The following is a 15,229-nucleotide window of genomic DNA, read 5'->3' as shown; positions in this document are numbered from 1 at the left end:
CCTTCTCTGCTTCTCTCAGCAGCCCGCCAGGAGAAGTGCCACCAGCCTGCTGGCCGCCAAGGCTCAGGTGCAGCAGATGGGCCACCACTCACACAGGCTGGAGCCAGGGTTTGAACCCAGCTGTACCCTCTGATTTATGTGTCAGGCTGGCTGGGCTACGGTGCCCGGTTGCTCAGTCAAACGCAAATCTAGATGTTTCTGTGGAGGTATTTTGTGGATATGACTAACACCTACAATCAGTTAACTGTGAGTAAAAGCAATTACCCCTGGTCACCTGGGTGGGCCTCATCCAATCTGTTGAAGGCCTTCAGAGGAAAAACAGAGGCTTTCCAAAGAACATAGAATTCTACCCGGAGACTGTGACATAGAAATCCTGCCTTAGAGGCTGGGCCCGGTGGCTCACACCTGTAATCCCAGCACTTTGGGAGGCCAAGGCGGGTGGAGGTGATGGGGGAGGTGATGGAGAGTAATGGGGAGGTGATGGGGGAGGTGATGGGGAGTGATGGGGAGGTCATGACGGTGAGTGAAGAAGGAGGAGGTGATGGGGAGGTGAAGGAGGAGGTGATGAGGAGTGATGGGCAGGTGATTGGGGAGGTGATAGGGAGTGATGGGGAAGGTGATGGGGAGTGATGGGGAGGTGACGGCGAGTGAAGGAGGAAGAGGTGATGGGGAGGTGATGGGGAGGTGAAGGAGGAGGTGATGGGGAAGTGAAGGAGGAGGTGATGGGGAGGTGAAGGGGAGGTGATGGGGAGGTGAAGGCGAGGTGAAGGAGGAAGTGATGGGGAGGTGAAGGAGGAGGTGATGGGGATGTGAAGGAGGAGGTGATGGGGAGGTGAAGGGGAGGTGAAGGAGGAGGTGATGGGGAGGTGAAGGAGGTGGTGATGGGGAGGTGAAGGAGGAGGTGATGGGGAGGTGAAGGGGAGGTGAAGGAGGAGGTGATGGGGAGGTGAAGGGGAGGTGAAGGAGGAGGTGATGGGGAGGTGAAGGAGGAGGTGAAGGAAGAGGTGATGGGGAGGTGAAGGGAGGTGAAGGAGGAGGTGATGGGGAGGTAAAGGGGAGGTGAAGGATGAGGTGGTGGGGAGTGATGGGAGAGGTGATGAAGGGGAGGGGAAGGGCAGGTAATAGGGAGTGATGGGGGAGGTGATGAAGGGGAGGTGAAGGAGGAGGTGATGGGGAGGTGAAAGGGAGGTGATGGGGAGTGATGGGAGAGGTGATGAAGGGGAGGTGAAGGAGAGGTGATGGAGAGTGATGGGGGAAGTGATGGGGGAGGTTTCCCCTACCTTCCATGCCGCCTCGGGAAACGGAGAGCTCCTGGACTGCACCTGCTCAGTGTTTATCCACAGTGACCGGGAGTTTCTTGAGAAAGAAAGTGCCACTCAGAAGCCCATCTGCTCCTCCTCCCCTCCGCCCCATGCGCCACAGGACACAAATCCCAGATGAAAAACGAGGCCGGAGCTGGGTCACACCCGGAGCCACCCATTGCCCCCATCGCTGCAGGAGGAGGCCCCAGGGCCTGGGTGCAACCCACAGCCTCCCTGTCCACCTCCCGTGCTTCCTGCAGCCTGGGCCAGCCCTGTGACGTGATGAGGATCTATTTTAGTCGCTGCACTGCAGGGCAGAGAAAAATTGCTACTCCTCTGCACCGTCCCCTTCGGTTACCCCATTTCAGAGCAGAGCCCCTGGGTTTTAGGATGAAAGAGCAGTGGGAAGCTGAGAGCACGGCCCGTCCATTAATCAGCTGTTAAGGACTCCCAGAAGCCCACAGAGGTCTGCGAAGAGTGGTTTATTTTCCCTTATATCCTTAAAACCTGTGGCTCCAGCCAGAAAGAGCATGGGCCTCAGAGTCCGCCGGTCAGGGCTAGTCCTGGTGATGCCCTGTGGGTGGGGTCCCTGGAGAGGTTGCTTCACCTCCCCCAGCCTCCATTCCTCATTTGCAGAAGCGGGAAGGAGAACACCGCTTCAGCAGGCTGGCGTGCAGGTGAAGGGCCGTGAAGCCCAGGCACCCACCCCTGCACCCCTGCGTCTCTCCCCAGGCCCTGCCTCGGGCTCCTTCCTCATCTTCGCTGTGCCAGGCCCCCAGCCAGAGAGGGGATTTAAGGGAGAATCTGGAGAAGCTCATGGGGATATAGAACCTGTAACACCATTCGGGGGTGCCAGGAGAGTGGGGGTGTTGGTCACAGAGGTGACCCCAGTGCCAGGAGCAGCATAGGCCAAAGCCCAGGGGCAAGAAAGCCCTGTGCTCGTCTCTGAGTCCTTTCCTCCATCTCTCCACTGTGCAAAGCGTGGGATTACAATGCACATTACAGGGGCTGGGAGACTTAGGGAGGCAGTTTCCTGAGCCCCGTGGATACTCTCAGAGATAGGCTCTGAGGCTTTCCTCGCAGGCCAGGGCTGTGGGGACCTGAACCACCTCCTTCCTTGCAAAGGGACAGCCTGAAGCCACAGCCCAGGGCTGCTGTGAAGTGGTGCATCTTTTCACCAAGTCACTTCTGGATGTGACACAGACTGGACCGCATGAGTGAGGCCCCCAGAGAAACCTCCCAGCCAGGTGGCCGAGCCCCACACCCAGAGGAGGCCAGCCTCAAAGGGAAGACACAGCCAGGAGGGGACAGCGCCTGCCCTTCCTCCAGCCACTGCACCTGCTGTGCACCGGTGCTATAGCACAGCTGGGCAGAGTGAACCGCTGTCACCTGACTTCACCCACACGGCAATTTGTATCTCTGAGACACTGGGAAACTGAGGCACAGGTGGAAATGGCAATCCATAGGTTAACACAGCTCAATCATTCAGAGCACCTGGACCTGGAGAACTCTCAGCTCTGCCACGTCCTTCTTGCATGACCTCTATGCAGTGAGTGCCCCGTGCCTCCGTTTCCCCATCTGTAAATTAAGACCCATCACTGCTTCCTTGTGGGTAGCGATCAGGATGGAAGAACACATTAAGAAGCCTCCTCAGATGCCTAGCATGTAAGAAACGTTGATTAGAATTACTACTCAGACCACAGAGCCATTTCATTATTCTTATTTTTGCCATTAAGCATGCTGTGAACATTTGTGAAATAAATGATTTTTCCTGGTGTTTTATGAAATGTTTAGACACACAACAAAGTTGAGAAAAAGCGTTTAGTGGGCCAGGCATGCTGGCTCACGCCTGTAATCCCAACACTTTGGGAGGCCAAGGCGGGCAGATCACAAGGTCAGGAGATCGAGACCATCCTGACTAACATGATGAAACCCCATTTCTACTAAAAATACAAAAAATAAAAATAAAAATCAGCCAGGTGTGGTGGCAGGTGCCTGTGGTCCCAGCTACTCAGGAGGCTGAGGAAGGAGAATGATGTGAACCCGGGGGGCTGAGCTTGCAGTGAGCCGAGATAGCGCCACTGCACTCCAGCCTGGGCAACAGAGTGAGACTCCGTCTAAAAAAAAATATATATATATGTTTAGTGAACATTCTTATGCCCATCACTTAGAATTCTACCATTTATGTAGAATAATACTTGCTTTATCATATATCCATCCAACCATCCCGCTCTCCACTCAGCAATACATCTTATTTTTCAATGCTTTTCAAAGAAAACTGCAGACATCAGCACACTTCCTCCAAATGCTGCAGTGTTTATTATTTCTCATGTAACATTTACATACAAGGAAATCTGCAAACCTTGAAAGACATTTTCTGGATGTTGACAAATGCATACACCTGTGTAACCCAAACCCCATCAGAATGGACATCACTCACCATCATTCCAGCATGAAGCTTCTTCGTGCCTCTCCTCAGTCAACCCTGCCCCTACTCCCAGGAGGCAACCACCGTTCTGAGGGCTTTTTCCCACCATAGATTGATTTTTCCTGTTCTAGAATTCCATATAATATAGGGCATGATTTCATAGCACAGTACGGCGTGTACTTGTATTAGTTTATGCCTGTGAAACAAATTACCCCAAATTTAGCAGCTTAAAACAACAACATTTATTATTTCACAGTTTCTGTGGCTGGGAGCCAGGATGCAGCTTGACGGGGCCACTCTGGCGTGGAGTCTCTCCAATGCTGCCATCCACACGTGGGCCGGGGCTGGCTGGGTGGAGGCTCTGTCCCTTGAGGGCTGTAGACTGAGGGTCTCCGCTCCTTGCTGGGTGTTGGCCAGAGGGTGGCATCTTCGGTTCCTCGGCTCGTGGGCTTCTCCGCAGGGCAGTTCCCACATGGAGCAAGACAGGAGCCAGCATCTTTCTGTCATCCACTCTCGGAGGCAGCATCCCACCACTTATGCCATATTCTACTCATTAGCAGGAAGTGGGTGACCAGGTCCCGCTCACACGCCCAGGGAGGGTCATACCCAGAGCAGGGACAGAGCAGCCACCATTGAGACCCATCTGAGCAGCCGCCCCTCGCAGTGCTCTGGCTTGGGTGGAGCACCTCTCACTTGGTGTGTTCTCGAGACGCCCATGGCCCGCCCGTCACAGCTGCGAACGGCACTCCTGAGGCTCCCTCCAAATGCCCACCTGGCTGCAGGAGGGGGCCGCAGTGACAGACCTGTGCCCATGTCCCTCCGCGTGGCTGCCTGGAAAGATGCCCCCTCCCTGTGGTTGCAGGCGGCCTGTATCCTGACCTGCAGCCAACCGAAGCCCAGAGGTCCTGACTTTTGCCTCTCCAGGCCTCCCAGGAACATGTGCTTTGTGGGGACACCTCATGTTGATGGGGACACCCCATGTTGAGAGCATGTAGAGGGGGTGCCCTGGGGAATGGGGAGAAGCCCCTGAGCCCTGAGTTCAGCATCAGACCCAGTTCCGCACATGGTCCCTATCTGCCCAGTGAGGGTGACCCTGGGCCACAATCACTCAGGGGCTGACAATGGGACTGCAGCCCTGTCCTAAGTGCCCCCACCTTCGCAGGGGATGACCAGGAATCTGGCTCTCCTCCCGAGATGGGCAAGCCCCTCCCTCTCAGGGAGGAAATGGACAGGAGGTGTGCAAAGTCTGCGCAGAGAGGCAGAGAGGGAGAGACAGAGAGGGGGAGGGAGACACAGAGGCAGATGAAGGGATGAACATAGAGAGATAGATGAGAGACAGACAGAAAAAAGGAGGAAGAGACAGAGAGAGGATGGGAGAGAGAGGAAGAGACAGAAAGATTGAGGGAGGGAAAGAGAGAGAGGGAGGAATAAAGGGAGGGAGAGAGTAAGACAGACAAAGAGACAAACAAAGCGAGAGGCAGAGACAGAGAGAGACAGAAGAGGCAGAGAATGAGACAGGGAGAGAGAGGTAGGGATGGGTGGGAACAGAGGCAGGGAAGGCTAAGGGCTGGGGACAGTGAAGGAAGAAGTCAGTGCCTGCAGGAGCCCGTCCCTCCCCACTGCCTCCAGGCACGTCCGAGGAGGCACAGAAGCCTTTTCCTGGAGTTCAGGGCCAGCCCTGGAGATGAGGAAGGCCGGGGTCCCAGCCTGGCCCCAGCCCGTGAGCTGCAGGCAGGGTGGTGGGAGCTGCGTATGGCCTGGCAGGTACCTGCTCAGGAGGGGCCTGGGCCCCGTCCAGCTGGGGAGTGGGTGCAGCAGACCCTTCAGCCCGGCAGGGCGCCTCCCAGCCCAGAAGCTCAGAGAGGCCCGGCCACCTCTCTGCCCCCATCCATCAGCCTGGCTCTTCCTCAGTCCACCCCTCCAGGCTGTGCCTCCTTGCACTGTGCCAGGGCACTGCACAGGGCCCTGTAGCCAAGCCCTGTGGCCTAAGATGTGTACCCCTCTTGCCAGCGGCCCTGGCTTCTTCCAGACCACAAGTGGCCCAGGGGACCGCTCTGCCCAGGCGGAGCCCCCACAGCCACTCCTCTTGGGCCCCAGCCCCTGTCTCCTCCTCCTCGCTGCAAACTCCCTCCTCTCTTTTCCGTACTCTCCAAGTTCTCCTTTGGGCTTCTGGAAACAAAGATCAGGGTGGCTCGAGGACCACACAGCAAGAGTGTGCCAGAAAGAGAGGAGGGGAGATGGAAAGAGGAAGGAACGGGAGGCAAAAACCCCACTGCACATCACCCATCCAAGGGTGAATCCAGCCTCACAAAGAAACGAATCGCCGAGGTGGGAACGGGGAGCCTGCCGCCCTGGAGGACAGCACGGCAGCTCCTCAGACACTTTAACCCAGAATCACCGCCTGACCCAGCAACACCACCGCCGGAGATGCACCCAACAGAGGTGAACGCAGGGACTCGGGAGCCATTGGCACACCCAGGGTCACAGCAGCACTCCTCACAGTAGCCAAAAGGTAGAAGCAACCAAGGGCCTCTCAATGGGTGGATCCAAACCCAGTGCGGTGTAGACACGCGACGGGAATCCCACTGCGCCTGAAGAAGGGAGAAAAGTCCGACACGCGTCACAGCATGCGTGAACCTCAAGGACCTCGTGCTAAGTGAAATAAGCAGTCATAAAAGGACAAATACCATGTGACTCCACTCACACTCGCGGTCCCCGGCGTGGTCACACTCATGGAGACAGTGGCACGGTGGCTGCCGGGGACTGGAGAATGGGAGTTCATGTTTAATGCGTACCAAGGGTTTTGGTTTTGCAAGATGGAGAGTTCTGGAGATGGGCGGTGGTGATGATCACACAACATTAGGAACATTCTCTTTTTTTAACTTCTGGGATACATGTGCAGAACGTGCAGGCTTGTTACATAGGTATACACGTGCCATGATGTTTTGCTGCACCCATCAACCCGTTATCTAAGTTTTAAGCCCTGCATGCATTAGGTATCTGTCCTGATTCTCTCCTTCCCCTTGGCCCCCACCCCCTTGACAGGCCCCAGTATGTGATGTCCCGCTCCCTGTGTCCATGTGTTCTCATTGCTCAACTCCCACTTATGAGTGAGAACATGCAGTGTTTGGTTTTCTGTTCCTGTGTTAGTTTGCTGAGAATGATGGTTTCCAGCTTCATCCATGTCCCTGCAAAGGACATGAACTTATTCTTTTTTATGGCTTCATAGTATTCCATGGTGTACATGTGCCACATTTTCTTTATCCAGTCTATCATTGATGGGCATTTAGGTTGGTTCCAAGTCTTTGCTATTGTAAATAGTGCTGCAGTAAACATACGAGTGCATGTGTCTTTATAGTAGAATGATTTATAATCCTCTGGGTATATACCCAGTAATGGGATTGCTGGGTCAAATGGTATTTCTGGTTCTAGATCTCTGAGGAATCGCCACACTGGATTCCACAATGGTTGAACTAATTTATACTCCCACCATCAGTGTAAAAGTGTTCCTATTTCTCCACAGCCTCACCAGCATCTGTTGTTTCCTTTTTAATGATCGCCATTCTGACTGGCATGAGATGGTATCTCATTGTGGTTTTGATTTGCATTTCTTTAATGACCAGTGATGATGAGGTTTTTTTCATAAGTTTTCTTTTGAGAAGTGTCTAGGAACATTCCTAATGCCACTGAACTCTACACTTAATAAGAATTAAAATGGTAAGTTTTACGTCATTTGTGTATACTTCACCACAGTTTCTTAAATGGCTAATTTTTTTCAGGGAGGAGCTGAGAGTCAGAGGGTGGGAACAGCCTGGAGTGACAAGGAAGTTTCTCGAGACAGTGACGCCTAAGTGGGGGCTTGAAGGGTGAAGAGCCCAGCAGAGGTGGGAGAAGGGCAGAGCAGGGCGGGTCAGCATGGCTGGTCCATGAAGCCACGCTGGGCAGTGGGTGAGGACTGGAACACCCAGAGCCCTGCAGGCATCGGGCAGGTCCCAGGAGCCATGGAACCACTGAGCTGAGCTGCAGGGTGGGGTCAGCTGGTGTTTCTCCTTCACCAGGCTCCCAGTGAGAAGGGATTGCAGGGGCAAGGTGGGCGGGCGACCCAAAAGCAGCATCCCAGGAGGACAGAGCAGGGGTGCCAGGCAGGTGATCGGGCAGGGGTGCTGGGCAGGCGATCAGGCAGGGCACGGCCGCTCATGGCCCAGGGAAGTCACCCCCCACTCTCTGACAGGCTTGCCGACTTCACAAAGAAGAATAAGGGCAGTCAGTTAAATCTGAATTTCAGATAAGCAACAAATAACTTTTTAGTGTGAATATGTCCCAAATACTGCATGGGACCTGCTCACACTGTAAACGTGTTCCTGGCGTGTTCAATGTTCTCAAGTAGCCAGGTGCCCTGGGTCTCATCTGGACGCTGCCCTCTGAGGCTCCAGCCTCTCATCTGGAAAGGGGTGGTCACTGCCTCGGCAAGGCTCTCCCTTCTGGTTCTTCAGGAATCCCCAGCCAGTCCTCTCGGACCACCCAGCCAGGAAGACCCCCACCCCCAGCCCCGGTCACGGTCACTCCACCGGCTCTGCTGCCTTCGTGGCACTTGCAGGCTCTGAAATGGGCCAGCTGTGTGCCTGTCTGTCTGGGATCTTTCTTCCACTCTGAGGTGCGGGCTCCGTGAGCACAGGGACCCATCACCACTGTGTCCCCAGCACCTAGCAGAGGCTGGGCGCGTGTGGGTGTGCAGCCACGATTTACTGAAGATGACACGGACGCCTCCCTGGAGGGGCAGCCTGAGGGGGAACAGGAAGATGAGGGTGAGTGGGGCGGGGCCCCGTGCACCTGCTGTTTCTGCCCCACCAATCCCCTCCTGCTGATGACCGGCCCCCTGTCCTCTGAGGCTCAGGCTGGCCTCCGCCCAGGGGACGAAGCGCCCCTAGCTCTGCGCAGATGTGGGCTGGCAGATCCGCACCAGCCCGGCCTGGCCCTACCCCCACCCCTCCCGACAGGACCAGCCTCGCGTCCACAGATTCCCATGGCAGCCTGTTACCATGGTGACAGCAATCGGAGGTCACTGCGCTAGAAACTGGAGGATGCCTCCCTCCTGGAGCACCACAAGAGTCAGAATCTAATTTTCATTACAGCCATAATAGTGGTTTTGCATAATCTTACATATATTAATACCTAACATGCCTGTGTTTATTTGGTTAAAATTCATGAATTCAGGTCTAAATAAAAAGTGCTGATGGCTGAAGTTTTTCATTCTCTTAAAATGTTCTTGGGTTATTTTTTTTTTAAGCCAGTCTCTCTCCTTGGCAGCAACTTGCTTTTAATCCCATTATTAACGGGGAAGAGAGAGGATGACAAATCAGGGCTCTCCTCCCCAGGGGCCGCGCCTCTGGCTGCGGAGGTGGCATGCGGGTGCCCATCATCCCTAGCCTCTGCCTCGCTGTGTGGCCCAGACCACACCCTGCCGCCTTTCTGGGCCTGTTTCCTCAAGTGGAAAAATAAGATAAGGCGTTAGTTGGTCTTTGAAATCCCTTCTGCTTCCAAAACACAGCCATGGAGCTGACATTTGCTGAATCTCAACCCGCACCAGGCTCCGGGCGGGAGGAGTAAACACGGTCCCTGTCCTTGGGTCAGCGCAATCTGATGAGGACTCACTCAAGAAACAGACAGTGCAGGCTGGGCACAGTGGCTCACGCCTGTAATCCCAGCACCCGAGGCAGGTGGATCACCTGAGGTCAAGAGTTCGAGACCAGCCTGGCCGATGTGGCGACACTCCGTCTCTACTAAAAATACAACAAAACTTAGCCAGGCATGATAGCAGGCACCTGTAATCCCAGCTACTCAGGAGGCTGAAGCGGGAGAATCGCTTGATCCTTGCAGTGAGCCAAGATCTTGCCACTGCACTCGAGCCTGGGCAACAGAGCGAGACTCCATCTCAAAAAAAAAAAAAAAAAAGAAAGAAAGAAAGAAAAAGAAATAGTGCCAAAGGGTGAGTAGATTATTCTTCCCACGTGATCCTCTCGCCCGGGTCCAGCACCTCAGCCACAGCAGAAGAGTGTGGGAACCAGGCCCCCAGCCACCCAGCAGCCATGAGAGCACCCTGCCATGAGCATTGTTCTAGGTCCCCGATGCCCCAGGCCCCATGCCTGAAAATGGGGGAGGAGACACTGCCACCCCTCCCTTGAGAGAAGCCTCAGCTTGATACCCACCCCGCTGGGGAAAGAACAGCAGAGACACACGGAGAAATTCTTAAATAGGCTTCTGGGCTTTTATTCAAAACAACACTGGTGGTGGCTGCCGCTTGGTTTCTCTACACCCGGGCAATCTGGGCCAGCAGGTACCAGCGCCATCAGCAACTAGGAGGGAAGTTCATTCACACCATAGAAACTGTACAGCGACTGAGAGTGCTAGAGTCACGGCGGCGGCCCAGGCAGAGGGCTTCCTGGAGGAGGTGGCCTCTGCCTCCTCAGTAGGCTGCAGCTTGGCCCAGGCTCTGCCAGGAACACTGATTATTGCACAAAGACAAAAAAGAGTATGTGTATCTGGGCTAAAGAGCAGCTTCTAAGACCCCAAGCCCTTACACAACGCAGCAAACGGGGCTGGGGTTGGCCCTGGAAGCAGAAGGCTCTGAGCTGAGGATTTGGGGGAAGACAGGCAGATGGGCTTTACACACTTTGTCCTCTTTTAAGGGGCTGCCCGGTGCAGGAGAAGGTAGAGCAGGGGAGAAGAAGAGGGTTTGCCCAGACTGGGCCGTCTCTGCACAGATGCCAAGGTGCCTGCCCACCACTGCTGTACGGAGCCCAGCAGAGACAGCTCAGGGACCTGGGTCCCCACTTTCCCCACAGCCAGGCCCATGTGGGTTAGGGCAAATTTGTGCTTTTGTGATAGACACAAGCCTGAGGCCATGGCCCCAGACCACACGGTTGGGGAGGAAGGAAGGGCCCTTTGCCCAACCCTCACCCATGTTGACTTGTCCTGGCCAATGGATAACAGTTTCCCTGGTTCTCATCTCTGTCACCCATAGGAACAAGGTCAAGTGCCTGGGATCGGCAGGTGGGGCCTCCAGGAGCCTGGGATCGGCCAGGCCATCTCCCACTGCTCCCTGCAAGGAGCTTCTCTGCCTCTGAGCTCAGCTCTTCCACCTTCTCCACACGCCCTGCTCTGTGGGCCCTGGAGCCTTCGCTTGTGCCCATCCCTTTGCCTAGAACACCCGCCCCGAGGTGTCGGCTTGTTCCAGAGTCACACGGTTCAGGGTAAGGGGAGGTTTCACGTCAGACCTGCCTCGGATGTGTTCCCTGCTCAGCTGCTCTGAACCCATGTGACAGCAGGAAAGGCTGCTCAGCGGAGTCACAAGATGACCCAAGGCTGCTTGACTGGTGTCTGATCCCGTCAACTTGAAGCCCAACCTTCCACATGGTCTTCCCAGGCCACACAGCCCCTCTTCTGGGCTCCAATACACATGTCCCTCCAGCAACACGCGGACTTGCAAAAAGTCAAGTCTGTCTGCCTCCCTCCAACTGCGAGCGCTCAGGGTCAGCCAGGAGCAGTCAAGCCTGCCCAGCCCCACTTCTTCCTCAGACAAGGTACCTCGTTCCACATAAAACCACCTCCGTGGAAAGCAAGGCAGGGCCAAGGCTCTCTGAAGCGGGCAGCGTTGGGCTTGGACCCAGCCATCCCCGCAGGTCTACCTGCCCCCAGGGAGGACCAGGCAGTTCGTCCCGCCACAGGCACCTTGCTCAGCATCACAGCTCTAGGGTGTGGAGTGAGGCCCTCCACGCCACCCCAGCTTCTTTGTTGCCAGGGCCCTGAAGGACCCTGGGCTGGCCACTTCCCCTCTCCGGGGCTCAGTTTCCTAGGTGGGCTTGACAACCCCTCCCAGCCCCCTCTCCCTCAGCCCAAAAGGGAAGGGTGCACCCCACACCCTCACCAGCCCGCCCACAAGCTGAGTTCTTCCAAGTCAGAGTTTGGGAACAAGGACAAGGCCCCCCCTCGGCAGGCCCCCCTGAAGCCCTCGGAGGGGGTCTTAGCAAAGGCAAAGTTATTGCTGAAGTACAGCATCTCCAAACTCGTGGCCTCTGCAGCCTCTCCAGATCACTGCCACCAACATGCTCCCAATCTCCTTCTTCAAACTGACTTCATGAAAGTCACTCCCTTTTTAAAAAGCAGCCTTGACCTAAGCAAAATGTCTGTGAAATCACGGGTTCAATGTATTTTTTTTCCCAATAAATAGTGAAATAAATGCGTAACTCTTCAAATCAAACACCCCCGTCTAGAACCCGTTTGGGAAGCACTGCTATAGTGAAAGCTGACCTGCAGTTAGGGGCAGCAGGGAGGAGAGACAGGGGCTGGCAGGAGGGGTGGGAGGATGTGGCCTCCAGGTGACGCGAAAGGCTGGGCATGGGGATGCGGCTGGACCCAGGGCCCAGGCAGGTGCCCCCACCCCTGCCTAGAATTTGGTCAGAGCTGCTTTGCCTTGAACCTACTGGGGCGGGGGCATAGTTGCTCAGGACGGGGACAGCACAGTGTCCAGGAACAGTCACAGCTCAGCGCCCATATTGGGGATAAAAGGCATTAAGTGACTGAACAACTAACTGCCTGAGCCCAGGGGCACCTGCAGGGCAGCTGGAGCCAGCTGAGACCAGGCGGGTACCCTGGCCCCCTCCAAGCAAGCCACGGCCAGCTCAGTCTCCTGCACCCTTCCTCCGCAGGCTGCCTCCACTCCTGCCCCACCCACCCCCTCCCTCCTGGGGGTGGAACCCACCCCCTCAGAAGTACTCAGGAGCTGGGGGCCTCCCCTGGGGCCAGAGCCCCAGCTCAGCCTTGGAGCTGCCCTCCATCCCCCACCCCGGTCCTGAGGAAACACAGCTACTCACCCCTGATTTTTCTAAAGAGACACATCTAACCGGTGGACTAAGGGGATGTGTGTGCTCTGGGGTGTCTACAAAAGACTTCACAATAACGAGACAATCAGGATGACAGGACAGACACCCCGACACGTGGGAGACACGTGGGATCTTAGCAGCGTTTCTTCTTTAAAGGAAAAAACACACACACACCCTGAATTGCACCTCTTCTCCAGGGCCTGGTGCCCTCAGAGGCCTGAGGGTCCTCTCCAAGCTACTCTTAACCAGGGAGGACACATCAGAAAACACAGCTGGGATGCCCCGGCAGGACATGTGCCCTGGGGTGGGTCTGGCCAGAATCCCAGAGCGTCAGACAAAAGCCCCGTCCAGGCCCTGGCCCACCTCCCACCTTTAGCACTTTCTGGAAGTCATAAGCTCTCAGTAAAAAAAATAAATATATATATATATGTCTATGTGTGTGTGTATATACATATATATATATATCTGCATATATATATGTATATATATATGTATACGCACTGGAAGGGCCACCATGGGCCACGCAGGCCTGGCTAACCCAGACTCCGCTCAGCCCGGCTGTCGGGTGCCTGTGCCCTGCGGGCCCTGCGCGATCCCAGGTGTGGACGAAGTATTGCTGTCTGCTCCTGGCTCCTGAGGTAAAGAAGGTGAGACGGGGCGGGCGGTGGGCGGCCGGGGGCCCCTGCGACCCTCATCTCTTCCTCTTGCTGGCGGCGTCTCCCGGCTCCAGCTCTCCGGGGAGCGGTTGCGGCGGGGGCGCCAAGGGGCCCAGGCCCATGGGCAGCGGTGCCCGGCCCGGGGGGTCCTTGCTGCGGTCCGCAGCCCACGAGGGGCTCCGGGCCAGGCCGTGGGCCAGGGCGGCGGCGTGGGGGCGGCCGGGGGCGGCCAGGCTGCTGGTGCTGCTGAACTTCCTGGCGGGCGTGAGGCCGGGGGGCGGCAGCGGGGGCGGCGGGCAGAAGAGGGAGGTGAGCGACAGGCTGCTGAGGGTCTCCGAGTGCTCGCTGCCCGCGCCCCCGCCGCCCGCGCCACCGCGGCCCTCCTCGTCCGAGGGGTCCATGGAGTCGTGGTGGGTGCAGCCCGGGCTGGTGGAGCCCCCGCTGCTGTGGCTGCGCTGATGCGCCCGCAGCCCCCGCAGGCTGAACAGGCCCCGGCCTCGCAGGCTCAGGCGGCGGCGAGCGGCGGGGGACAGGCCGGCCCGGGGTCCTGGAGCAGGTGCGGGCGGCCCCAGGGCGCGCCGGGGGCTGTCGCTCAGGGTCAGGCTGTCCTCGAGCGTGGTCTGCAGGCTGCCCGCGGAGCTGCTGGGGCTGGCGTCCAGCGACGTGTCGCTCCCGGTGGCCTGGGGGGAGGTGGGAGCGGTGGAGGCCGCCTGTGTCGGCCCCCACCCCAGCAACCTGGACGCCCCCCTCCCCGGCACAGCAGGCAGCAGGCAGCCCCCATCCCAGGAGCTCCCTTCAGAGCAGGGCTTCTCCCCGCCGCACGTCCAGCTTAGGCGGCAGTCACCGCAGGGCCTCCACCTGCCCCGAGAGGTCCCCCGAGAGGAGCTAGTATCCCCCTCAAACCCAGGTCAGACCCGGCCCCGCCCTTCACAGAAGGCTCCAGGCTCACTCCAACGGGAAGCCCTGGGCCCACCGCCCTGCCCCAGGGCACGTGGCACCCCCACCGCACCCCCCATGGTCTGAGGCGGCCCCAGCCCTGGCTGCTCCCACTGGTTCCGGTCCCTCCCACTTGCTCCGGCCCCTGGCCCCCACCTCCCGGCCCCGGGGACCCCCCACCTCCCAGCCCCAGAGCCCCCCATCTCCCAGCCCCAGAGCCCCCCCACCTCCCAGCCGCCCAGCTCCCACCTCCCAGTCCCAGGGACCCCCACCTCCCAGCTGCCCAGCCCCCACCTCCCAACCCCGGGGCCCCCCACCTCCAGCCCCTCCCCAGGAGCTGTTCTCCCTGCGTGTCCACCATGGAGGAGACTTTACTCTGCAGACATTTACTTTGGTTATCACCCCTCTTGCACCCCCGCAGCTCACTCTCAGCACTAAACAGTGAGCCCAGCAGGCAGGGAGTTTGTGTCCTGCCCGCCAGAGCACAGAGCCTGGTGTGACGGGTCAGACAGTCACCCAATGAATCAACCGCACTCACTGCACTGTGGGAGCCGGCACGGCCCCATTTCCCCACCCCCACAAGGGAGCCCTCAGTGCTTCAGACCTCTGTGTGCCCGTGGGTAGGAGGGCTGTGGCCCTGGCCAACCCGGAACAGGGGACCCTGCAGCCCGAGGCTTCTCATCCACCAGACCCACTCTCCCACCTCCATTCCTAGTAATCAAGCCCCCACTCACACCCACCCAGAGCACCCAGGGTGTCCTCCCCACTGCCAGCACCCTGCCACCCTGCAAAACCTCCAGTACTCCTCCTCCTCCCCTCCCCTCAAGCTAGGGATCACAGTCCTCTTCCAGAACCCCCTCGGGGTCCTCCCCACACTCTGCTGTCCCCAGGACCCAGCCCTGCCCACTCCATCCACCCCAGTGCCACCTCCCCCTCCAGTCTCAGTGTCACCGCAGCGTTCCCAAACCCCCTTGCACGGTGGTGCCCTGGGCCTTTGGTTGGGTCCTTCCCATCCCAGTCCCTTGGACT

At 57.6% G+C, this 15,229-nt stretch overlaps 1 protein-coding gene across 3 annotated transcripts in view; it reads right to left on the bottom strand.

Moving 5' to 3' along the window:
- Positions 1 to 9,972: 9,972 nt before the first annotated feature.
- The window catches only part of CACNA1I (calcium voltage-gated channel subunit alpha1 I), a 133,076-nt gene continuing 127,819 nt past the window's right edge, over positions 9,973 to 15,229 (bottom strand). For 2 of the 3 annotated variants that reach the window (XM_054470170.2, XM_054470171.2), the window contains exon 35: positions 9,984 to 13,944. In XM_054470170.2, the coding sequence (XP_054326145.1) occupies positions 13,300 to 13,944 (645 nt within the window). In that variant the 3' untranslated portion in view covers positions 9,984 to 13,299. Of the gene's footprint in view, positions 13,945 to 15,229 lie in introns of all 3 variants that reach the window. The other variant, XM_054470172.2, reaches the window with a different exon arrangement.

Source organism: Pongo pygmaeus, chromosome 23 (genome assembly GCF_028885625.2).
Source record: "Pongo pygmaeus isolate AG05252 chromosome 23, NHGRI_mPonPyg2-v2.0_pri, whole genome shotgun sequence".
In the NCBI taxonomy this organism is placed as follows: domain Eukaryota; kingdom Metazoa; phylum Chordata; class Mammalia; order Primates; family Hominidae; genus Pongo; species Pongo pygmaeus.
Note: the sequence above shows the minus strand (reverse complement) of the source record. Positions and strands in the feature narration are given on the sequence as shown.